At 41.6% G+C, this 23,569-nt stretch overlaps 5 protein-coding genes across 5 annotated transcripts, besides 16 other annotated features; 3 read left to right on the top strand and 2 right to left on the bottom strand.

Annotated features, from left to right (window-relative positions):
- Positions 1-1,287: 1,287 nt before the first annotated feature.
- Positions 1,288-3,060, bottom strand: PVX_122760 (hypothetical protein, conserved; the record flags this gene model as incomplete). Its single annotated transcript, XM_001617065.1, has 1 exon — positions 1,288-3,060. The coding sequence occupies one exon, from the start codon at positions 3,058-3,060 to the stop codon at positions 1,288-1,290; it is 1,773 nt and encodes a 590-aa protein (XP_001617115.1).
- Positions 3,061-5,479: 2,419 nt separating this feature from the next.
- Positions 5,480-8,199, top strand: PVX_122755 (translocation protein SEC63, putative; the record flags this gene model as incomplete). The annotated part of the gene is made up of 1 exon (XM_001617064.1): positions 5,480-8,199. The coding sequence occupies exon 1, from the start codon at positions 6,037-6,039 to the stop codon at positions 8,197-8,199; it is 2,163 nt and encodes a 720-aa protein (XP_001617114.1). The 5' UTR covers positions 5,480-6,036.
- Positions 7,429-7,452: a microsatellite.
- Positions 8,200-9,419: 1,220 nt separating the features above from the next.
- Positions 9,420-9,457: a microsatellite.
- A 944-nt stretch (positions 9,458-10,401) lies between these two features.
- Positions 10,402-10,507: a microsatellite.
- Positions 10,508-10,955: 448 nt separating this feature from the next.
- Positions 10,956-10,987: a microsatellite.
- A 149-nt stretch (positions 10,988-11,136) lies between these two features.
- Positions 11,137-13,611, top strand: PVX_122750 (hypothetical protein, conserved; the record flags this gene model as incomplete). Its single annotated transcript, XM_001617063.1, has 1 exon — positions 11,137-13,611. One exon carries the CDS (start codon positions 11,137-11,139, stop codon positions 13,609-13,611), a length of 2,475 nt encoding a protein of 824 aa, XP_001617113.1.
- Positions 12,488-12,580: a microsatellite.
- Positions 13,482-13,529: a microsatellite.
- Positions 13,612-14,034: 423 nt separating the features above from the next.
- Positions 14,035-16,021, bottom strand: PVX_122745 (hypothetical protein, conserved; the record flags this gene model as incomplete). The annotated part of the gene is made up of 1 exon (XM_001617062.1): positions 14,035-16,021. Exon 1 carries the CDS (start codon positions 15,685-15,687, stop codon positions 14,035-14,037), a length of 1,653 nt encoding a protein of 550 aa, XP_001617112.1. The 5' UTR covers positions 15,688-16,021.
- Positions 14,189-14,216: a microsatellite.
- Positions 14,323-14,368: a microsatellite.
- A 2,486-nt stretch (positions 16,022-18,507) lies between the features above and the next one.
- Positions 18,508-18,596: a microsatellite.
- Positions 18,597-18,723: 127 nt separating this feature from the next.
- Positions 18,724-18,858: a microsatellite.
- A 129-nt stretch (positions 18,859-18,987) lies between these two features.
- Positions 18,988-19,078: a microsatellite.
- On the top strand, positions 19,064-23,405 carry PVX_122740 (structural maintenance of chromosome 2, putative; the record flags this gene model as incomplete). Its single annotated transcript, XM_001617061.1, has 2 exons — positions 19,064-22,686; positions 23,010-23,405. Exons 1-2 carry the CDS (start codon positions 19,426-19,428, stop codon positions 23,403-23,405), a joined length of 3,657 nt encoding a protein of 1,218 aa, XP_001617111.1. The 5' UTR covers positions 19,064-19,425.
- Positions 20,581-20,627: a microsatellite.
- Positions 21,281-21,363: a microsatellite.
- Positions 22,186-22,303: a microsatellite.
- Positions 22,527-22,675: a microsatellite.
- Positions 22,784-22,887: a microsatellite.
- Positions 23,406-23,569: the final 164 nt, after the last annotated feature.

Raw genomic sequence — 23,569 nt, 5'->3', positions numbered from 1 at the left:
TATGTGCATACATGTGTGTAGGGTGTATGCACTGAGAGAGAAAAAAAAAAAATTAACCATGCGGAGAGGCAAAATAGTTTCCTCATTAACGCGACATTTTTGCTTGGCAGCGCGTGTAGGTGCTCGCACGTTCTCTCACATGTGAAGATAACGCGGTTAAGCGAGTTATTTCACTTTAAACTTCTTCATAATACTATGTGTGGCGAAGGCGTATATCGCGCATGTATATCCATTTTGGTATGTGCAAAATGCGGGTTAAAAAAAAAAAAAACTGCGGCAATTTTAACTCTACAAGAAAATTGTGCTTTTTACTGGCATTTGTAGAGATACATGTTCAGGTTTGCTTATTTTATTTTCTTGCTTTTTTTTTTTTTTTTCCAAGTGGCCACATCAGCCACATCAGCCACATCAGCCACATCATCCACATCAGCCACATCAGCCACATCAGCCACATCAGCCACATCATCCACTTCAGCCATATCAGCCCCATTTTGTAAGAACTCAAAAAGAAATTCCCATTTTTGGCCTGTGGCATCCAGCACATTTATTAAGGGCTCTTTCGCTTAAAAATAAAATTGCGCTCTACTTCGAAATGCCCACATGCACATTCCTGCGCATGCAGTTTATGGCCACGGGGAAGGACGCCGGTGCGCGGCGTTGAGCAACGTTGCTCTTGCACTGCAAGAGGAATTGAAGCAAAGCGGACGGGGTTAAATCGTTCACCTCGAATGCGGCGGGGAGGAAATAACGTCAATAAGGCAATATGGCAATATGGTCAGCTTTGCTTAAACAAGAAAATAAAACAATTCAAAGCGGATAGGAGCCATATAAAACAAGTTGAAACGGATAGGGGTCAAATAAAACAAGCCAAAATGACACAAAGGGAAAAACGAAAAAACGAGCGAACGAAAGAACGGGCAACGGCACCCGGCATTTCAAAACAACTGACACAACGCCTTTAAGCAGCGCATTCGCACACACCCCAAGGAGCAGGATGGGTCAAATTAACAAACAAATTTTTATGCAAAGATGTAAGGGCATAAATACGCTTCTGCATAGCAAACGAACAAAAATATGCAGTACGGTGAACAAATATTGTTTAAATATTTTTACTGAGCAGCCCCAATGGGGGGCAATTTAAAAAAAAAAAAAAAAAAAACACCCATTATGTAGGTATCCCCCCAAAAGGAGAGCCAAAAAAGAAGAAAATAGTTTTGCGCCCTTTACACACCTGTGATGCTATCCGTTTGGCCGCTCATCCGTTCACCCGCACCTTCTTACGCACAATTACGATCGATGAACGGGCGTGATGCATTCACACGTGTCGACATATTCGTAGTCCGAAACCTTTTCTATGTCGTAGCGGCGCATGGTGGTTGCCATCACGGGGTTCCTATAACCACGGGAGATTCCCTCCTTTTGTAAAAATAAATAAAAATTATTGTCTCTGTAGAATTCTTCAATAGGAGGAATGCCATCGTAACCTCTGCAGCGCTTTAGCGTTTCCATTTCTTCAGCATAGGATCCATTTTCCTCATATATCAGCTCTGTAATGTAGCTATCGTTCCTTTCGGGGTCTACTAAACGTCTCTTGTCAATATTACTTATCCAAAAGCCATTGGTGTTATTATACTTATATTTTTCATATGCATTACTTTGGTTGAATAGTTTCTTCCCCAAATCCTTTTTATTTTTCAAAATGTTAAAGACATGACTTTCGTATATTTTGCCCATATGTAAGTTTTGAACATGTGGGTGATGGTTCCTCCTGTCAAATTTATCTTCATATATGATGGCCGCACCGATATTGCTCCTAATTGCAGGGGAAATTTCCGATGGTACTTTGAGTGTCCTATTTTGACTCTTTTCAATTTGTGGGTATTTTAAAATCAGGCCAACCGACTCGTTGCAGTCCTTCATAAAATTGAGCAGCTTATGATTTCTCCTATACGAATCTATGACATTGTCTCCGTTCGAATTGAAGGGTAGCTTCCTAAATATAACGTTTGGGATATCTACTTTTCCGTTTTTAATATCATCTAGCGAGTAGCTCCGTGGTTTTGTACTTAAAGGGGAAGGTGAAGGTGAAGGGTCCTTTTTTTCTCCCACGCAATTGCAATTTTTTCCATTTCCATGCTGTTTTTTTCGTTCTATTCCGTCCCCTCTAGTGTTACATGAGGTTTTCGTTAGCTCAAAATTGTCATCATTCAATGCACTCAATTTTGTGTTAAACGTTTTTTTACCCCCCTGTATTTCTTCATCTGGGTAATATGCCATCGTGCGTTCGTTCATATGGCCATCCGCAAGTTGTAATTTCTCTTGACCCCGTTCCTTTTCAGGATTGCCACTCACATATTCTGCACGTTCTGGGTTGGGCACTACGGTAGAATGGCTAATCCGCTTCGCGTTTGTAGTTTTGGGGTCACATGCAGGGCTAGACAGGGCATACCTTTTGCTAGAGGGGGGCGATTCACCATTTCCGTGCTTTCTATTATCATTCAAAGCTCGTCCATCTTCCGAATTTTCTTTAATGGGTAGGCAAATTGAAGAAGTTCCCACCGCACTCAGATGATCTCCTTCAGCTATGGAATCATTTGCCTGACTATTTTTTATTTCATTATTTGTCCTATTTTTCGGAGTACCAAATTGGGTATTATTCTCCTCACCATTATTTTGACCGTTCGTCGAAATAACCGCCTCGCTGCTGTGTGCACAATTTGGTTCTTCCTTGCAGCTTGCTGCTTCCCCTTCCTCATGGATCGGAATTTCTGTGCAACAGAATTTTGCTAATAGTGATGAAGCTAAACAGGAGCGAACTCCACTTTCGATGCGAGAAATGTTGCTATTTACCGACGAATGGTAACAATTTAAATGTTCACCGTTCAGGCGTGCAAAGTTTTCGCTCTGTGATGTGATTACATCGCTCAGGTGAAGGATGCTCGTTAGGCATGTATTCTCACTGACGTGCTCATTTCTTTGAGGAAATAAATTTTCACTCCTCAAGTGAGAAACGTCGCTTTTTTGTTCATCACTAGAGCATTGCAGCTCTCTTGTGTACATTTTCAAAATGCGTGGAAGGCTGTTCCCCCGCATGGAAAGATTACTGTTTATAGAAGCATCGTTATGTGTGCTTACATCCAGGGTGGAATCGAAGTACGCACCGGTGTGGAAGTTCTTTTCCGTTGAGCTTTCTACTCGTAACATGGTTCCCCTTTTCTGCGCCATCGGTGCATATACGAGTGTTGGTGTGTGCAACAAATAGTGAACAACGTGTGTAGAATAATGCTAGGAGGATTAGCAAAATGTAGAGATTCGAAAAGGGGAGTAAAAATGGCCAGTGTGCAGGGGGAGAACTCCAAAAAGTGAACAAAATGGAAATATACATTCAGTGTGGAAGTATACATACAGTGTGTTTAAAATAGGAGCACATTATCTGTTTTTCAATTCGCGTTAGCAACTTGTCAATTCGTTCGATTTTGTGCAAAAATATCCACAAGGGAAAATTGCTGGAAATAAATACCTATTCGCAATTTTATTTACATATAATGGCAATAGCTAGCCAAAAAAGGAAAAAAAAAAAAAATAGTGCTACATTTTTGCAAACCTTCATTTCATGTTCATAAAAAAAAAAAAACCTATCAATTATTTACATTGCCCGTTCATAACTTATTTTGAGAATTTTATTTGGACGGTGTAAATAGCCATTTTACCCATTTGGCTGTAAAAAAAAAAAAAAAAATGCCAGCAAAACAGACAGGTAAAAACAGCTAAAACGTTGTAGACCATATGGAAAAAAAACATTTTAAGAACATTTTACGGAAAGAATTCACCACAATTTTTTTAGTAGTTCTGTTTGACATGACCATATAAATTAAATTACATTTCGTCCGATAAATGCATACTGTACTGTATGGTTGACCATTTTGGACTGTTTTTTTCTTGTTCTTTTGGGTTTACGCGGGTCTACTACATAGGTATGCATAATGCTTGCCACAGAGAGAAAGGGCCTTTTCATTATTGCTCAACGCCACTATTACAATTTTTGCCTTTTACGGAATTTTTAATAGCGTTTTGTAAACAGAGGGTGTTAGCAAGGAACGGAAAAAAAAGAAAAAAAAACGTTGCAAAATGTAACAGTAGATGATTAAATTGATGTGGAACTTTTCTCCTCCAACGGTTGGTACCTATGTGTGCCTCCCCAATATAGTTCTATGCAGGTCTACAAACGATTTTGCGAAAGGGTGTCCCATGTGCGCGTTTTCGCCCTGCGTTTGAATCCACCTTTTTGCAAAAACAGCCAACATTAAATCTGTCATGTGTAATAACAATGTGGTGCACGTTCCTAAATGAGATGATGTAATGTCTGTTTTTTCCCTTTTCCTCAGTGCGCAATTCAGACAAATAACGGGGGAAAAAAAAAGCTCTTTTTTACGTAATTTCAAATTATATGTTAATGCGATTAAAAAAATGTGTGCGGAATGTGCTATCATTCTTCCTATGATCAATATTTTTTTATATATGGGATAAAATTAGGTGTTTTTTTCCTGTTCATTCGGTGTATCTACCCCTTCCCCCCACCCATTTGGTAGATCAAAAAGGAGCTGTTGACCAAAGATATGTTGTTGCGTAGGCAAATAATTAAATGTACACCATACATTTTAATCTCACTGCGTACATCTCATCATGTTAACAAATATAAACGTTGAAAAAGCAAAAAAGGCAAGCTAAACCGTATGGATTGATATCTCATCAGAGTAAGTACTTGCAAAGGTGAAATCTCATAATTGGCACAGTACGCTGAAAAGGAACAGTTTTCTGACATGTTAGCTGTTCGTAGATAAAATTTTTACATACCAAATTTGGCGCATTTTCAATAATGCAAATAAAAACAGGTCTCCCTGGCAGTGTATATCCGTGCTGTGCAAAGGTAGGTAGGTTTTATTCATTTAAAAGTAATAGCCCAATCACTGGGATTACACTGTGCGACACATTAACGGGAAGGTAAATTAGCTCCTCCCCCATTTAAGCAAACAAAGGAATTCCTCCGAAACGATGATGAAGATTTGTTTGTGTGACACGAAAAATTTATAAAATGGTGATTTGTTTACCATATAATGGTTCGATTTTTAATTGTTTGAAAAAAGGGTATATAAGCCCAAGTTAATTTTTTTAAATGTATTTAAAAAGGGCCAAAATGCATGACCGGATAGGCGCATAAACGTTCAAAGGCGCATAAGTGTATATTTTGTTCACCTGTAAAAAAAAAAAATTCGCTTAACAATTCTGCGTAAGCTTTAAAACAGTAATGAGGAAGGCGAAGCCCACGTGGTAGTACAAAAAATAAGTTGGTTATTTAAATTTTTTTTTTTTAAAGGGCAAAAGGAAGGTGTTAATCAATCTTGGCTTCAGTTAATAATTTTTTCACATCATAGTGAGGCAAAAAAAAAAAAAAAAAACAATTGCAATCACAATCACAATTACAATTACAATTGCATTACATCACATTACATGGTTTGTAACTTCGTTCAATATAGCAATGTTAACCTTTTTACAATTCTTTCCTTTCACCATTCTTAAAAATGTTTGCTAAATAAATCATTTATTTTTTTTTTTTCCTTATTTTTGATAGTTTTTAGCATAACTTTTCTTTGTCATTGTTTTATTTTTTTTTTTTTATCCCTTTACACGTATAGCACAGCATATCAAAATAGTACATTTCTTCTGTTTTGCCCCCCTTCGTTCTCTTTTTTTTTTTTTTGTGTGTGTCATTGCATCGTATATATGTGCTTATGCGCACATATGCCTAGGCGTACATGTGAGTACCCCTACGTACACGTGAGTGCCCCTACGTACGCGTGAGTGTCATTTCGTACTTCTGAAAACCAGCGCGCACATGTGAACGTCCCTATGTACAAATATAAATGCCCTTTCGTACATATACCAAGCTATTCCGCGTCCCCAACCACACGCACGCTCGTACGTACGTACAGGCCTGTATAGACCCCCAGAACATTGTTGCAACTTGCGTAAATAAGAATGTCACAGTTTCGCGATACCTTCACGAAGGATAGTAAAAAAGAGCCATTATTAAGCTATGATGACTCTGCATTTATTTTTTTCGCGGGAACTGTTTTAATTTGTGTGTTAATTCCATGTACATACATTTACATCAAATCTCTATTTAACAAAATTTTCAACAATGATAGTCGCAATTTAAAAAGGTCCAAGCACAACAGTGTGTACCGGTCCTGTGCGTGTGCACTATGTAAGGGAAAGCAAGAGAGGAGAAATAAAAGCACCACACTATGGGAAAAGTTGGGATATAGAAGAATAATACAATTTTTCCTGTTGGTCCTATTTTGGGGATTGCTCTTCATCCTGGTGCAGCAGATGCTGAGTACGAAGCCTATGCAGACATTTGACCCATTCGAAATATTAGAAGTTCATACAGGTGCAACAGTGGGAGAAATTAAAAAGGCGTATAGACTTAAATCATTGAAATACCATCCAGATAAAAATCCAAATGATACGTCAGCAGCGGCAAAATTTATTTTAATAACGAAGGCGTATCAAGCATTGACGGATGAAATATCAAAGGAGAATTATGAAAAGTATGGAAATCCAGATGGACCTGGTATGATGAAGGTAGGAATTGGTCTACCCAAACTTTTGATAGATGAAAAATATCAGTTATTAATACTATCCATTTTTTTCTTAATATTTCTTGTGTTCATTCCGGCCATATTTATTATATACTACCAAAGACAAAAACAGTATGGGCCCAATGGGGTCAAAATTGAAACTCTGCAATATTTGACGTACACTATAAATGAAAATAGCAGAGCTAAGGCATACCCAGAAATGCTGGCAGCTACGGCGGAGAGCAGAGATATCGAATTTCGAGCGGAGGATGAAGAGTATGTGAAGAGAATGATAGACGAATTAGTGGAACCTAAAAAGAGAACCTTCAAAGTACCCGTAATAACGAAAAATTATTTCTTAATATTAGCCCATATGCAAAGAAGGTACGATTTATTATCAGAAGAAATGAAAGAAGATTTGGAAAAAATTCTTCAATTCTCTCTACTCATAACGCATAGTATGATAGAAATTAGCATTTTAAGGGATTGGTTTTTAACAGCGCAGGCGGCCTTAACATTTAGAAGATGTCTCATACAAGCCTTTGACATTAGAAGTTCAAGTTTGCTGCAAATTCCCCATTTTACTGAAAGTATAATTAAACATGTCCATAAGGGAAAATTCGCTGTGAAGGACATCCTAGATTTTGTGCATCAAAGCCATGAGTCCAGAAAGGGGTTAAGTGAAATGACCGATGAGCAAATTCTGGACGTCAAATCATTTTGCAACATTGTTCCAGATATTAAGATGACTGCAGAAATTGTGGTGGAGGATGAAACTCATATTGTGAAGGGGGACGTGGCTTCGATCTACATACATATTGATAGAACCAATTTACATGAAAATGAAGCCGCTGGGTATATCCATGCGCCTTACTTTCCTCAACCCAAATTTGAAGAATGGTGGATTGTGGCTACCTACAAGGGAGATGATCGTATACTAAAATATGTACATGTAAAAAATTGTGAGAAAAGAATTGAAGAAAAGCTACAATTTATGGTAGACAGAGTTGGTAATTTGTGTGTGTCCATCTACATCCTCAGTGACTGCTACTTCGGATGTGATAAGAAACTGGACTTGCCATTCAGAGCCTACTCGCAAACGGAGATAAAGAGAGAAATTTTCGTGCACCCGGAGGATATTGAGTTGGACAATGAGCCAACCCTCTTCCAACAAATGATTGGGGATATCGGCAGGAGAGACGACAGCGATGATGAAGTGGAGGCCCGCGCCAGTGGCGACCCCAATAAAAGGAACAGCTCCGCGCGAGGCAGCACCGCCTCCGCGGCGCGTAGCAACAGCCAGCATAACCAAGCGAGCAACGCGGGAAGCGGCACCAATGCTAACAGTAGTGGCGGTCATAACAGTAGCGGCGGCCATAATAACAGTGGCGACCAAAACAACAGTAACAGCAATAGCAATAGCAATAACAATAGTAATAGTAACGACGGCGGCGCCGGCGGAGGCGAGCAGCCGCCCCCATCCCAGCGAACCGTGTCCAGGGACCACGAAAATTACGTGCCCGACGATGACTCGAACGAGGATTCGGATGATGGATAGGGGAGCGCAGAGCAACGTAGAGAAGCGTAGAACATCCGCGTGCTATAGCGGTTAACCCGTTTGCGGCGAAGAAATCCCATCCAACACAACATAGTAACACACAGCGTATGACCAACCATCCGGCTGGCACAACAAAAAGAAAACACGAGTTTGCTTGACGCACCCGTTGTCTCACCAACAAATTTGCATAATTAAAAAAAAAAAAAAAAAAAACCTTTTTTTTTAAAACACCAAAGTTGTATATGTTCATTTAAATTATTCTCCTTTGAACAGAAGTAGTGTGTACCCCCCCCCCCCTCTATATGTGCATTTGTTGTGCGTAGCCGCTATGCGTAGCTGTTATGTGCGCCCGCCATGGGCACCGTTGTGTGCACCAGCTGTGCGTGCCTATTATGTATACCCGCTATGCATTCCTGCTATGTATATATTTTTTACGTTCAAACAGAAAAAACACATTTCATATAATTGTTTTTTTTTTTTTCATTAAAAAAAATTAATATGATAAAAAATTAACTTTGTCTAATTAATGCTTTTAAATTTTAACATTTAGAGGTTTTCGCCAAAATGAAGAATGAGCTAAGCGCGCCGCTTTTTCTCTCACCAGCTGTTGCACATGCGGTGAAAGGTGGCCACGATAAGGTGTAGACATTACCGGCGTTCTTCATCACATTTGCTGGTGTAGAAGTGGGCATATTTGACAGGGCAAGGGAAGCACTTTTAAAGAGTACGCCGTAGCAACTGTGGGGTGGAGTGACAAACTTCAATTTTGCGTAGACACATGTATACACCCCTTTGGGTGTGCCAAACATTTTTTTTTTTTTTTTTCCAAATTGGGAAAATGGCATAAGTGGGCAAAAATGGGCACCACTATCAGCAAAAATATGTACTGTGTTACGCACACATGTACGTACTATGTGTAGAGGGGGAGAGGACACCATTTGGGGAAAATTTTACAAACAGTTTGATGAATCAAACACGGCTACTTCCACGCGCTGTGATATGACTAAAGGGGGAAAATATTTACATAAAAGTGTACCGTTCAGCAGCTGAGCAGTTGACCTCTCGAATAAAGCGCAACTTTTTTTTCTGTTACCTTTTTGGACGACAAAACGGAGTTCTTCCTCACCAAATGGGGAACGAAAATTGTGTTAAATTCAAATTTTATTTTTTTTTAAAGATTTATCTATTTGTGAATAAAAAGTTCTTTCATAGACACGAACGTAACGTGTGTCAACGAATGGGCAACACCTGGGTGGGGAAAAAAAAAAAAAAAAAAACACGCAATTATTATGATCCATTTTTACGCCAATTTATGCACAACATTTTAAAGAAAAAATTAACACAATAGAGGCGTAAAAAGGTGTACACACTACATCACCTGGGAACTACACATTTGAACAATTCGCAAAAAATTCGAAGCTTTGCGAGGCTTCCCTCTTCCGCCAGAAGCGCTCACGATTGGGAATCACGTCACCATGCCAGCATGGGCGTAGAACGAAAAGTGCAATTAGCTTTTCTCTTACGGCGCTTCGCTGAGGGGAACAAAAAAAAAAAAAAAAAAAAAAAAAAATTCCAGTAAACGCAACGGTATTGAGAAACATTAAACGGGTGAAGCGACCCGAGGAAAGCGAAATTTTGCAGAATTGTGGCGAAATCTCAATTGGGGGGAAACCCCACTTTTTGGAAAATCTTCCCAACTTTGCGGAACTAGGCCAAGGGAACCCCCACGGCAGCAAGACATTCGCACACAAATGGTGCCGAAAAATTGTGGCAATTATTTCTAAAGACATGTCTATTTTGAACCACGTTGCCTTTTTAGCATGTTCAGTAAAGTGAAAAACGGAAAAATTGAAGCATGCCGGTTGTTTAATTTTTCGCAAATATTTGCACCACATATGTATATATATTTTAACAATGTTGGCATAGTTCGCAAAAATGCCACACTTAAATGGCTGGAAAAAAAAAGCAAAAAAAAAAGCAAAAAAAAAAAGCAAAAAAAAAGGCAAAAAACGTGTGTACATTTCACACCAGCAAACGCCCAACTTTATTAAAATTTACGCTTTCACCATGTGGTTTAAAATTGTCATTTTAAAATTTCTATAACAGCACAAATCTACATTGTAAACGTGCAGGGCGAATGCTTTTTTTTTGTTTTCCTTGCAGCTTTGTGTTACTTCCTCTATCGATTAATTATACCATTGTGAAACGCGCAGTGTGAGTTTTATGATTTTCCCTCCTTTTTTTTTTTCACGTTGCTTCCTTTTTGCCGCTTACCCTTTCTCCTTTTTATTTTAACAAATTTGAATAACATTTTTCATCATGTGAGGATGTAAAGAACAAAAAGGAAAAAAAAAAAAAAAAAAAAAAAAAAGAGTTTTGATTTTAATTATTTAACTTATAAATTCATCACACCGACATGGACACTGCCAAGTCATTGTTTTTATTTTTACACAGATATAATTTTCCATCACGTGCAAGAAGCACGTTCATTTATCATCCCCCCCTTCATTGTTTCGTTTAAGTAGCTTTATATTTGTCTTCGTTGTAATTTTTGTCCAAGTGTGTACCTCCGTCTTCACCACGTCCTTCGAATCGTGCCCCTTAGCTGACGCGGCTATCGATCGCGATTCTCCATTTCTTCCTTCCCTTTTCATGAGTGAACATTTTCGCCGCACACACAAACCTACTTTTTGTTGTATGGGAAAATTGCGCTCAGCATTTTCCCTTTAATTAATTCGCCGCCCATGATTGTCTGCCCGCTGTGCAAAAGTATTTTTAAGAGTCGCTGATCAGCTAGCAAGTATTTGCAGTCAGCGCAGTCAGTGCGTCAGCGAGAGGAGGAAAGAACTATTTGGCTTCCAGCAGGTGTAGTCGCTTCTATCCCGCTGCAGTCCTACCGCCTTCCGCCGCCAACTCTCCGCCTAACCACCCGCCAAGATGAGCTCCCCCTCGTTCGCCATGCCCCACAACCTTATACCCTCCAGCAAGTACCACGAAATTAGAGCCCAAAATGAAGAAAAGGCAAAACTGAGCAACCGAGATGTATACGAATACCGCAGCAGCAAGGTGAACCCGATGTACGCCACCTCCACCACGTTTAAGTCGCACCCACCAATTTACACAGAGAAGGTTACCTACAATCCGAGCGTAGTTAACCCTAGTTTGGCGATTCCCAATTATGGTGCACATGGAGGAAGTGCTCGAAAGGTCAGCTGCATGAATTCATTCCCCTGTTTAAACGGGCACACAAGGGGGTGCATTGAAATGAACAATGGGACTACAAATGGGACGCAGAACAGCGGCATCTTTACGCACCCAAGTGTTAGTAGCTACACGACTGGGTATAACGCTGCCCCGGCAAACAAACGGTTCGTCAAAAAGGTGAGCAAAGTGCCGTGCCTGTTCAGTACCAAGCAGGCATTCACGCAAGACAGTTGCGAGAAAGTTTACGGTGATTTGTCTGGAATTCCCTTCCACTTTGACTCCCCTGTGCATGGGAGCAAGGGGTACGTACAACTAAACAGGCACGACGACATACCAATCTACAACATTAATGAAAAGAAAAAAAACCAAGATGTAGAAGTGATGGCAAAAATGAACCCCGTGGAACCTTTCAAAAAGAGAATAACAAAGGAAAAACTACCTGAACCGTTCATAAAAAATAAAATGAATGAACTGATAAAAGAAAAGGATGAACAAATAAAGGAACTGGAAAAAGAGATCCAAAATGAAAAGAGAAAAAGCGAAATGGTAAAAGCAGACGGTGTGGAAAACGACAAGGAGTACTCCAATGTAGAGAACAGACACCTAAAGGAAAAACTGTTGGACCAAAAAATAAAATATGAAGAAACGCTGAAACATTTGAAAAAAGTAGAAACCGAGAGGAGGTCCCTAAAATCAAGTTTAAACGTGCGAGATAAGGTCCTGACGAAACTGGAAAATGAAATCGGCTCTGTGGATAACGAAAACGATTTCTTGCTCCGCTTGAAGGAAAACACAAGTCTCAGTGATGTACATAACCTTTTCAAATTTCTGCAAAGCAGAGGGGGAGAAGCGGAAGAGGAGAGGCGGAACCACAAATATGCAGGGCCAAATAACGAAAAGGGGAAGGGACTACACAAAGCGAACGAAAGGAATGACCGAGTCGATCCGTTTGAGAGAAGCGACACGTATGGTGTTAACGAAACAGGGGAGGGAAAACATAAGGAGGATGAATTTAGCTGGTATAAGACCAAAAGCACATGTGAGGAGGGCCTCCTGCCACTGGACGACGATGCATCAAATGAGAATAGAAGTGTATATAAAAAGGGGAAAAAAGTGCCTAAGTTTTCCCAACCCAGTTTCGATAACAACGATATGTATGCGCTCAAATCTACCATTGTCGAGTTAGAAAAGGAAGTGTATGAACTGAAAGAAGAAAACAAAAATGTAAATTTTAAATACGAAAACACCTTCCAAGCGTTAAGCGAATTGAGGAAAGACACCCTGGAGTACATGGAATCAATCGTTTCGCGAGACATGCGCATAGCATATATGGAGAGCATGCTACAGAAAAGCGAAAAAGATCTAGCCAAATTGAAAGAACACCTAAAAAAACAGCAACTGCTTTACAGAGAAAAGATAGACAAAGGCACATCAGAAATAACCATTTTGGAAAAGCAATCCTCTCACCTACAATCAATGATAAAAGAAAAAGATTCAGAAATTGTCTTGTTGAAAAATGAAATCATTCGAAACGAAATGCTCGTCAAACAGTACGAAGAAAGAAATAAAGAATTGCAAAATGAACTTCGCCTAATGTGCAACAATTTAGAAAACGTAATTGACGCATCGAATAAGAAGGACCTCTTCATGGTGGAAATGGAAAAACAAATTAGAGAAAATGAAGTGCATAGACAAAATGCCTACCTTAAGGAAGTGGCCAAAAATAGGAAAGACCACGCAAATATGAAGTTCAAAGAAATGATGTATGATAAGTCGGTCAAACACCAGGTGGATGAGCTCCACAGCTTGAAGAAGGAACTCTACCTGAACAAAATACAAATGCAGAAGGCTAGGGATGCATTCGAAGTTTTGAAGAAGGTACCCAAGGCAGAGTCGCTATGTAAAGGCAAGCAAAACTTCAGCCAAGACGACACCAACACGGTTCACAATTTTTCGGGAGATAAAAACGACCCGGACGGGGGCAACACCACCTTCGAGGCCAAGGTCTCCTCCGAGGCGGGGCCAGCCTACAAGGCGAAGCCCTCCGTGGTGAAGAAGAAGAAGCGGGTCCCCAAGGCGGGTGCAGCGGCGGGGGTAGCAGCGGGGGTAGCGTCGAGTGCGTCGGCAACTGCGTCAGCAACTGCGTCAGCTAGCATCCAGGAAAGTGCCCAGGGGGCCATTCAAGCAAGCGCTCAGGCAGTAGCATAGGGTGGAATTTTGCGGCGGGCGCGTACGATGTGGCCACTTATCGGGCGAATTGCACCTCAGTTGACAAAAAAAAAAATGAAAGAAAGGGGTACACGCTCCCTAACGGTTTGACGAATGCGCAGGGTGTCCCCCGCTGGATACGCGAAGGGGTTCTTTATCGGCACTCGTTAGCGGCGTTCATGCATGTGTGCCGCTAACACATGCCGCTGATCTGTGGAGATGACGAATTAACTGTTTTGCCTGTCCCCACTTATGACGTCGGCCGTGCGCGCGCGCCGACTAACGTACATACATAATCACAAGCACACACATGCATATATATACATATATTATATACATACCCTTCTTCCCACCACTTACACACGTGCACCTGCATGGGGACTCCCCAAACGTAACTTTGTGCACTCCCTGCAGACGGCGCCCCTAATTCCAGAAGGGGACGTTCTTATCAGGGACGCACCTCCACTCGTCCTCCAAAATCAACTTTGCCTTTTTCTTCAACCACCGAGGCTTCCAGTCCTGACTTAGCCACAGCCACTTGCCAGACTTCCCCCTTTTCATCATTGGGCGCCCACCTTTGATTGCCCTTGTGTGGGGGAAGCGAACCACGTGGAAGATTTTGTCCGTAAAGAGCAACTGCAGGTGGCTCAAAAATTTAATGACGCTCGGATTGTAGGCCCCTAAATATAAAATTAAATTTTCAATCAGGACCTTCGATTTAGATGTGTCCACGTCATTTAGGGGGAATGTCAATTTGTACGATTCTAAGGCGTGTTGGAAGGCATCATCGTGCTGTTCCTTTTGCAAATATTTTATGGCGAGTATTCTGCACACGCGGCTAAGGTATCTCGTCTTTGCATTATCTTTTGAGGCTTTTTTTAATTTGCCATTTTGTTTCTCTTCTGTTTTTTCGCCTGAAGGGGGAACTTCCCCAGGGGTTATCGCTTTGGAAGGAGCTTCCTCTTCCCCCTCGTTGGATAAGAAGTCGTCCACCCGGTTGAGCCACCTCCAATGGATGTTTTTAAAATCGTCGAAAGTGATGATCGGTTCGTTGAAGCGAATCGTCTGTATAGTATCAACATGTATAGGAGAATCACTCTCACCCTCCGGGGATTGCAAAGCTTTTTTTAGATCTATCAAATTCTCGATTGCCAATTTTTCCTCATCGAAAAGGAGGAGAAACGCTTTGGCCATTAACTTGCTGTAGCGCTCATGTATGTCCAAGTAGGAACGATGGTTGGCAATTATTTCGTCCAAGGCACATTTGATCAGATGGGGATTTTTATTTTCTCCGTTTAGTAAAAGCTCTAGCTTTTTAAAAAGGACATACGTGGTGCACTGATATTTTAGCAGCAAATCGTTTAGCGTATCTTTTGGGAGGAATTTTTCTTTCATTTCGAGAGTGAAGTTGTTTTTGTCCTTTGGGGTGGAGGTGATATCCATGGGGGCTTCTTCCCCATGAGTTGCTGCAAAACGTGGGAACATCCCATGAATAAATTGGTCCCTCCCCAATAACTCAGCATAACCGCTACTGGGGAGCTCCTCTTCCCTGGCCAAAAAATCGACCATATTGTCTACCTCTCGAATGGAGTTAAAGTAAGTGCCACACCTTCTTAGCAGTCTGTCCACATTTGCCTGCTCATTTAATTCATTTCCAGTCAGTTCTTCTATTAACTTATTTTTATGCCTTAACTGTATTGTGGGGACCGATTTAATGTGGAACTTTCGAACGAGGAAATTATTTATACTTACGTTTAGCTTGTATAGGGGCAATTTTTCACCCTCCCTGATTGTTTTGAAGTCATTACTGATGGTGGTCAACTTGTTAAAATGGGTGAAGCACCTATTTGAGTATTGGGCATATCCGTAGAGCAGAAACGTTTTGCTCTTTTTTATTACCCTTTCGTAATTGTGGTCGTTTATTTCTTTACATTCGAGAAGTTTGCCTTTTGCAATGTTTTGCTTAGCAGGGGAAATGGTGAATTTGCATTTTTGCAGGCGTATGAATGGCGCCTTGTGGTGGCTGCTGTTTGTCTTCCCGGCGGACACGCACGGGGGCAGGCGTGCCGCGCGCATGTTTCGGCGCGATCGTGGTGAGGTTCCTTCGCCCGGAGGGTGGTCAATTTGTACGCTTAGGATGATGCGTCCGCTTGTTTGGAGATACCCTATGGGGGTGGTACTACCACTACCATCTTTCTGGTGCCCTTCAACTTGGGATTCTGCTCAATTTTTTACCACTCCAGGGGGAGGAGAAGTATATATACCAATCGGGGAGCTGCCTTTCCGTTGTTACCTTCGTAGGAAAAGTGGGTAGCCGCCTCGCCACTTATCCCTTCCGTTTATATGCATTCGATATACATGAGCATACCCACGTGTGTGCTGGCACTTTGTGGGCCGCCTTTACGATCGCGTCGGAGGTTCTACTTCGGCACTGGTATGGTCATTTTCTCCTCCATCTTTTTGATCAGCTGGTGCGCATAAAAAGTTATGAAGCGGGGGGGAAAGAAGTATCCATTTTGAATGTTGCACTGCGGCGCGGGGCGGAGTTTTTTTTTTTTTTTTTTTAAATGGAGGTAGAGCAGGAGAGGGCTCTTCTCATCTGACATGGTTTCAAATTGTGCCAAGGAAAAAGGGCGCGCAAGGGATTTCCTCTTTTTTTTCCTGTTTTTTTTTCCGCCCTCCGCACAATCTTACCACATCCAGGTGGAGGCTTATGTTCAAAATTGTATCGTCCCGCACACTGTCGTCATAAAAGGTGTTTTCCTTTTCCCGCCGGATGGCCAATTTTAAATTGTGCAATTCTGGCGAAGGGCGGTCAGCCCGCACGCGGTGTAAGTGCGAGCGCGAGTGTACGTGTGTAGGTGAGAAGCAGTAAAAATGGGAAAGAGCGCATTGCTTTTTCTGCAACGATGGGTTTCCTCCAAATGCCGCTCCACCCAGATAACCCATCTACGTACTCGCAATGTTGTGGTCCTGCCAAAAAGATTACCTTTCACGACCGAAGTTTGAAATTCGTAAAAGTGTCTATCCTTTTCGTTAAACTTGTCAAGAAGCCTTAAAAAAAAAAAAAAAAAAAAAAAAAGTGAAGCATTGTGCAGGACACCATTCCATTGTGTGTGGACAGAGGCAAATATGTTGGGGGGGGGGTGAATTTCCCCCTTTTGTGCAGCCCCAATTAGGCGCTTTTTACCTGCCTATGTTGTTTTTATATTTATCTTTGATCAACTGTATGATGTTTTTTTTCTTCCCGAGTTCGTTCTCGAGCTCTATCTTTTCGCTTTGCGCCAGCTGGGATGCGAAAAAGTGGGGGAGTTACAAAAGGGGGGAAGTCACGAAGGGGCAGTCAGAAAAAGTCCACTTCATGGGAACCCTTAAACGTGAGCAATAAGCCACGAAGACCACACTTCGCATGATCATTCTCATGATCATTCGCGTGTTGGGGAAGTCCCTCACCTCGAGGCTACTTCTAAGGTTCATATTTTCAGCCACCAAAAAGTGCGCGTGCTGCAGTTCCTTGTTTCGGCTTCTGATCATTTGCCGGTACGTTTTGGATAAGTCCGTCAGGTCCTTCAAGTGCGCATGTGTTTTTAGGGGCGGTGTTGGAGGTTCTAAAGGGATCGCATTGATCGAGTGAGGACACACATGGAGGGATGCACCACCACACTCGATCGGATGTGCACCCCCTATCTACTCGCAATCATTACCACAATTTTTTCGTTAAGTTTTACAATTTCCTCCTCCAAAGATTCGTTTTCTCTCCCCATTTTGCTAAGTCGATCCTCCAGGCTTTCTTTCTCCCCTAGTATTTCCGCCACCTCTTTTTCCTTTTCGATGTACGCCCCTTCGAGGTTCTACTTAAGGGGGGTGGTAGGCGCAGTGTAGGAGGATGCATTTCATACAATTATCTGCGCGCACATGTGCGATGCGGTGTGCGTTATTCACCGCTTGTTTTTCCTCTTTTTTCGAACCTGTAACTTTTTCCGAAGGGCCTCTGACTCCTTTTTCAGGACCGCCTTTTCGTGATTCGATTTGTTCTTTCAGTGTTGGTGCGAAATAGGGTAGAGCAGAAATGAACATCAACGGGTGGGTGCAGTTATCTTTAATGTGCGCTTTTTTGGAAAGGGAAACATTTTACGTGCAGCCTCTAAATAGGGCGGGGGTTCACCGTGGGTCCAATCCCACGTGCGGTGGTACATATAGAGGCACACATGCATACCCCGCTACATCTCCCCCTTTGCATGATCGCTTACCAACAGATTTTTATATTTCTCCTCCAAAATTAAGTACTCCATTTTTGCGCACCTGCTATTGATACGCGTCTTATGGCGGATGCGGTTGCATATCTGCAAAAGGGGAGGCACCGAAAAGGTGGGATGATAATTGGCTAGACAGTTTTGCTAAAGTATCGTTCATTAAGTCAAAGCTTGGGTTCGATTTGATCACTCCAGAAGTGGCTACGTGTGCGTGTCACTTGGTTGCACATCTCTATCGCTTCACAGTTGTGCAAAAATTTTCATTCATTTTAACATGCACTGTTTTTATTCCGTATGTTTGTCGTGCGGTGAGCAGAGGAGTGACATACTCTGGGCAGATCGAAGAGGGACTTGCAGGTAATGCACTCCCTGGGTGTTGCACGGGGGAATATGTTTTTTTTTTTTTTTTTTTTTTTTTTTTCTCCTCTTAATGGTGCGTTATTTCTCCATGGGGGGAGAATGTCCCCTATCTTTAAGCCACAAAATTGTGTGGTCTACATTTCCTTTTCACCTCACCTATGTGCGAAACTTTTTTTTTTTAAGCCGTGGGGAAGTCTCCTTCGTTGGGGGAAATCACTCCCATGTGTAGATATGCCAGTGCATAGGTGTTCGAATTTTCAAGCTAATAATTTTTATTTTTTTTTTTACGCTAAATCTGTTAATGGAGAAGCGGGGAAGACATAATGTGGAGGACCTTTTGTCAATTTTTCATTTTGTTTATTTTGTTTATTTTGCTTATTTTGCTCATTTTGTCTTTTGAGGGATCTTTTGTTCGTGATTTTTTTTTTTTTCATTTTCACACTTTCCATGTGATTTGTTAGGAATTTTACTCGATTCGCCAAGTAGCGTTCCCGCGTAGGGTCTCCCCCCCGCTGTTGGGCCAAGCACACATACATATGCATATGCATACATACATGCATACACACACAGGGGTGTAAATTGCACTCTCCCGTGAAAAAGAAAAAAAAAACACCTGCAGGAGGTTGGGGTTTGCAAAAACGCGCAAATGTGTGGTGCGTGTAAAAAGGCACCGTTCGCAAACTCGTGCACGCTGCGCATTTTTGCCATAAGGGCGTTTTGAGAGTTGACCAACCGGGGGATAACACAGAATATACGCTTCCTTGCTGGGCTGGATTTTCCCCCTTCGGAAAAAAAAAAAAAAAAAAAAAAAAAAAGGGAGAAAGAGAGAGAGAAAGGCGAATCGAAAGTACGTTTGAAGGACTTCCTATCAGGTGTCACTTAACTCGCGAGAGGACGACTCGCAAAATCGTCAGCAGAGTGTTTAACGTTAAGAGGCCCCAAACCACCGGGGAAATACCTCCAAAATAGGGAGGCTCTCCGGGGAGGGATAAATTCCACGGCTGCTATACTTCTGCGGCGGTGGAAATGGTGAGAGGGGCAAGTACGAAATCAGGAACGGATCAAAAAAAAAAAACATAATAAAATAAAAGAATATATAATAAACTGAAGCAGTGTAACAGGACGGGGAACGCGCAACGCTCGAACCGCCTGAACCGCTCGAACCGCTTGAACCGCCGAACCGCAAGACGCCCCCCTCAAAATGCACATCGAGGAGATCATCCTGGATGGCTTCAAGAGCTATCCAACCAAAACGGTGATCGGGCCGTTCCACCCGCAGTTCAACGCGATAACGGGGCTGAATGGAAGCGGCAAGTCGAACGTGCTAGACGCAATCTGCTTCGTCATGGGCATAAACAATTTGAACCTGATTCGGGTGAACAGGCTGGACGAGCTGATCTACAAGCAAGGCCAGGCGGGAATCACCAAAGGGAGCGTAACGATCAAATTTAACAATGAGCAGAAGCCAAGTCCGCTACAAGAACCGTACAGAGACATGAAGAATATTACCATCACGAGACAAATCGTTTTAGGAGGACGCAACAGGTACCTTCTAAACAGCCACAACGCAAAGCCAAAGGATATTAGCGACTTCTTCCAGTCACTCAAGCTAAACATTAACAACCCGCACTTTCTAATCATGCAAGGGAAGATTACCAAAGTGATAAACATGAAGCCGGTGGAGTTGCTCGGCCTGATTGAAGAATCCAGCGGGACGAAGCTCTACGAGGTGAAAAGAACAAACGCAATCAAATTGATGGGGAAGAAAGATCAAAAGTTGGAGGAGATAAACAAAGTACTTGTGGACGAAATTGAACCCACCCTCGTGAAGCTGAAAAAGGAAAAGGAAGAATACAACAAGTTCATTAGCAATAATGAAGAAATCGAAAAATTTGAAAAAATAGAAATTGCGTATAAGTACTATGTGGCGAAAAATATGATGGAGAAAAGCGAAGGAAAAATTGAAGACGCAATGGAAGAAAAGAAAGTCCTAGAAAAAGACATCAAAGATATTGATAAAGAAATTGAGATTCATAAAAAAGAAAGAGAAGAGTTAGCTAGCCAAACATATGTTGCTAGTGAACCTATGAAGATCCTCATTTCGGAGAAGGAACAGGTGGAAAAGAAAATCTCCCACCTCAAGTCGGAAGCCAAGATAGAAGGAAAAGAAAAAGAAAAGGAAAAAAAAAAAAAAGAAGAAATTAAAAAAGAAATAAAACGTATTGAAAAGAAGTTAAACGATTATGAAAAAAATGACGAAAAGAATAATAAAAATTTGAAGTCTTATGAGGATTTGAAAAAGAAAATAGAGCTCCTAAGGGAAGAGCTTAGCGAAAAGCAGACCACCATTAACTGCTTGCTGAGTGGCGGAATCAACAACAGCGAGTACACTGGCTCCTTCAGAGAGCAACTGAAAAATAATAAAACGAATCTGAGTCAGGTAGAGACCCAGATTAATAACTTGCTACAAAATAGCAAACATTTGGAAAAAGAAATCATGGGCTTAAAGGACCAAAGGAAAAAATTCGAAAAGGAATTCAGCGAAATGAACAAGGAAAAAGAAGCGGAGGAAAAAAAAAAAATCGCTTGTGAGAAAGAACTACAAAAATTAAACAGTGAACATGATAACTTCCAAAATTTAGATCTTCTTCAAGAGGAAAAAAGGCTCCTAACAAATGAAGTAGAAAAACTGCAGCAGGAGCTACAAGTGCTGAAAAATCTAATCAACCACGTAAAGATCGATTTTCAAATTCCGAGAAATGTCAACCCGGGGGATGTCCTTGGGCAGATATACGAATTGATAAAAATTAAGAAAGAGTACAGCCAAACGGCCTTGGCTATTCACCTGATCCTTGGGGGGAAACTATCCTATATACTTGTCCAGAACAAAGAGTGTAGTAAGAGCCTTTTCGAATATAACAACTTTGCCAAGGGAAGCAGGAGAGTAACCCTACTGCCGCTACAAGACTGCATCGTGTCACGAGATGTAAACGAAAAGACTGTGGAAGAGTGCCGCAAATACGTAGGCCTAGATTCAAAAGATAAAAAAGACGTCATCTACTTTTTAGATATAATGGAATATGATAAAAAATTGGAAAAACTTATCAAGTACCTTTTCAATGGAACTATCATATGCTCCAGTGTTGACTACTGCAAGAAGATTACATACAATGCAAATAAAAAAATGTCCTTTCCTACCATCACCCTGGAAGGAGATAAATTCGATACGTCAGGAAGCATGTCCGGGGGGTCAAACAAAAATATTAACCTCTTCTTACTTCACTATGAAAAGTATGAAAATAAAAAAAAAGAATTTCTCGAGAAGGACCATCAGTTGAAAGAAGTATCCGCCAAATTGGATACACTCCAAAAAGCGGAGGAAAAAAAAAAAAAAATTTGCAAAGATTTACAAATCTATGCCAACAATTTGAGCAACATAGAAAACAGAATACAAACGAGCAAATACGGAAATATTTGCCAAAAAATTGAGCAATCGAAGGACGAAATAGAGAAGGGGCGAAAGGAACTGACCGAGTTGTACGCCAAACAGAAGAAACTCACCGAAGTGATACACAAAATTGAGAAGGATATCTCAGAATATGAAAACAATAAAGACAAAAAAGAAGAGGACCTAAAAGATTCAGTCAAAAAATTAAAAAATAAAATAAAACTCCTCGAAAATGAAGAACACAAGAAGAAAGAAGAAGTCGATGGAGTACTCCTTCAAATAGAAAATTACAAAAAACAAATGGAAAAGGAAAGCAACGATTTGGTCACCGCGGATGAAACTATAAACCAAATTGATCAAAAAATGGAAGAAATTGAAAATAACATAAATCTTGCCTTGGAAGAGCTCAAAAATCTCGATCAAAAAATTCTGGAACTCCAGGCCAGCTTCACTTGCTATGAAAATGAAATCAAACAGGTAATTAAAAAGATAGAAGGGCTGGAAAAAAAAAAAAGCGAACACATGCTGGATTTGAAGAAGCTAGATAACACCCTAATAGACTTACAAAAGGATTCCCAAACGGCCAGCGAAACTGTCAAGTATCTTAACAAAACCCACGTTTGGATCGAATCTTACGAACCGCTCTTCAATAAGAAATGCACTCCGTACGATTTTGAAAATTTTAGACATGATGTCATACAGAAAAAAATTCAAGCCCTCCAAAATGAACAGAACAAATTGTCCATAAACATCAACAGGAAGGCTGTTCAAATGTATGAACAAGTGCAGGTGGATTACAAGGACCTCATCACGAAGAAGTCCCAGGTGGAGGAGGACAAGAAGAAGATACAAGAAGTTATAGCAGATCTGGACGTGAAAAAAAGCGAGAGTTTACTTGCTATGTATGAGCAAATTAATGAGTACTTCCAGGCCATCTTCTCCACGCTGCTGAATAATGCGCAGGCGAAGTTGAGCGTGGTGGACGGGGACCTCTCCAACGGGATTGAGATGAAGGTATGGTGAGAGCGAGAAGTTTTTTTAAACCCCCCCCCCCCGGGATTGCACTATCCCCGGTGCCACTTCTTAGTAGTGAACGCCTTTGTGTGCATGCAACACGGAGTGATAACACCACAAAATTGCTTCCTCCCCATGGAATGCTCACGCGAAGTGTCACACGTGGGGCTTCATAATGGTGCGGTTGTTCTTTTCTTTGCTTTGCTGTACGGTTCTTTGTTTTGTTTTGTTTTGTTTTGCTTTACTTCCCTCTTCTTTCATTCCCTCTTCTTTCCCTTCCTCTGCTTCACTTCACTTCGCTCGTTTTTCTCCCCCCCCGCCAGATCGCCTTCAACAACAACTGGAAGGATTCCCTCACCGAGCTGAGCGGCGGCCAGAGGAGTCTCCTGGCGCTCTCCCTAATCTTGGCGCTGCTAAAAGTGAGGACCGTCCCGATGTACATTCTGGACGAAATCGACGCGGCGCTGGACCTAAACCACACGCAAAACATAGGAGATATGATAAGGACCCAATTTCCAAACTCCCAGTTTATTATTGTCTCTTTAAAGGAGGGGATGTTTTCCCACGCGGATGTCTTGTTCAAAATGAGATTCATCGATGGCATTTCGACCGTCAACCGGCACTCGCTTGACATTAGGCAGACCACAAACAAGAAGGAGGTGACCGAGGTGAAGCGCCGAAGGGTTACGATTCACGAGCGGGATCCGGACGACGACTGACGATTGTCGAGCTGGGCCCGCTGCGCAGCGGCATGCCTGTCGGTGTGATGACAAAATATGAATATGGTTATGCTCGCGTGTGTGCATTTTCGCCTCTGCGCCGATCTACCCCTGGTGAGGAAAAATGGCCCACTTTTGTCCGCCACGCACATGTGCTTTCCATC

The sequence above is a fragment of the Plasmodium vivax genome, chromosome 14 (assembly GCF_000002415.2).
Source record: "Plasmodium vivax chromosome 14, whole genome shotgun sequence".
Taxonomy (NCBI): Eukaryota; Apicomplexa; class Aconoidasida; order Haemosporida; family Plasmodiidae; genus Plasmodium; species Plasmodium vivax.
This window is presented reverse-complemented; position numbering and strand designations above follow the sequence as displayed.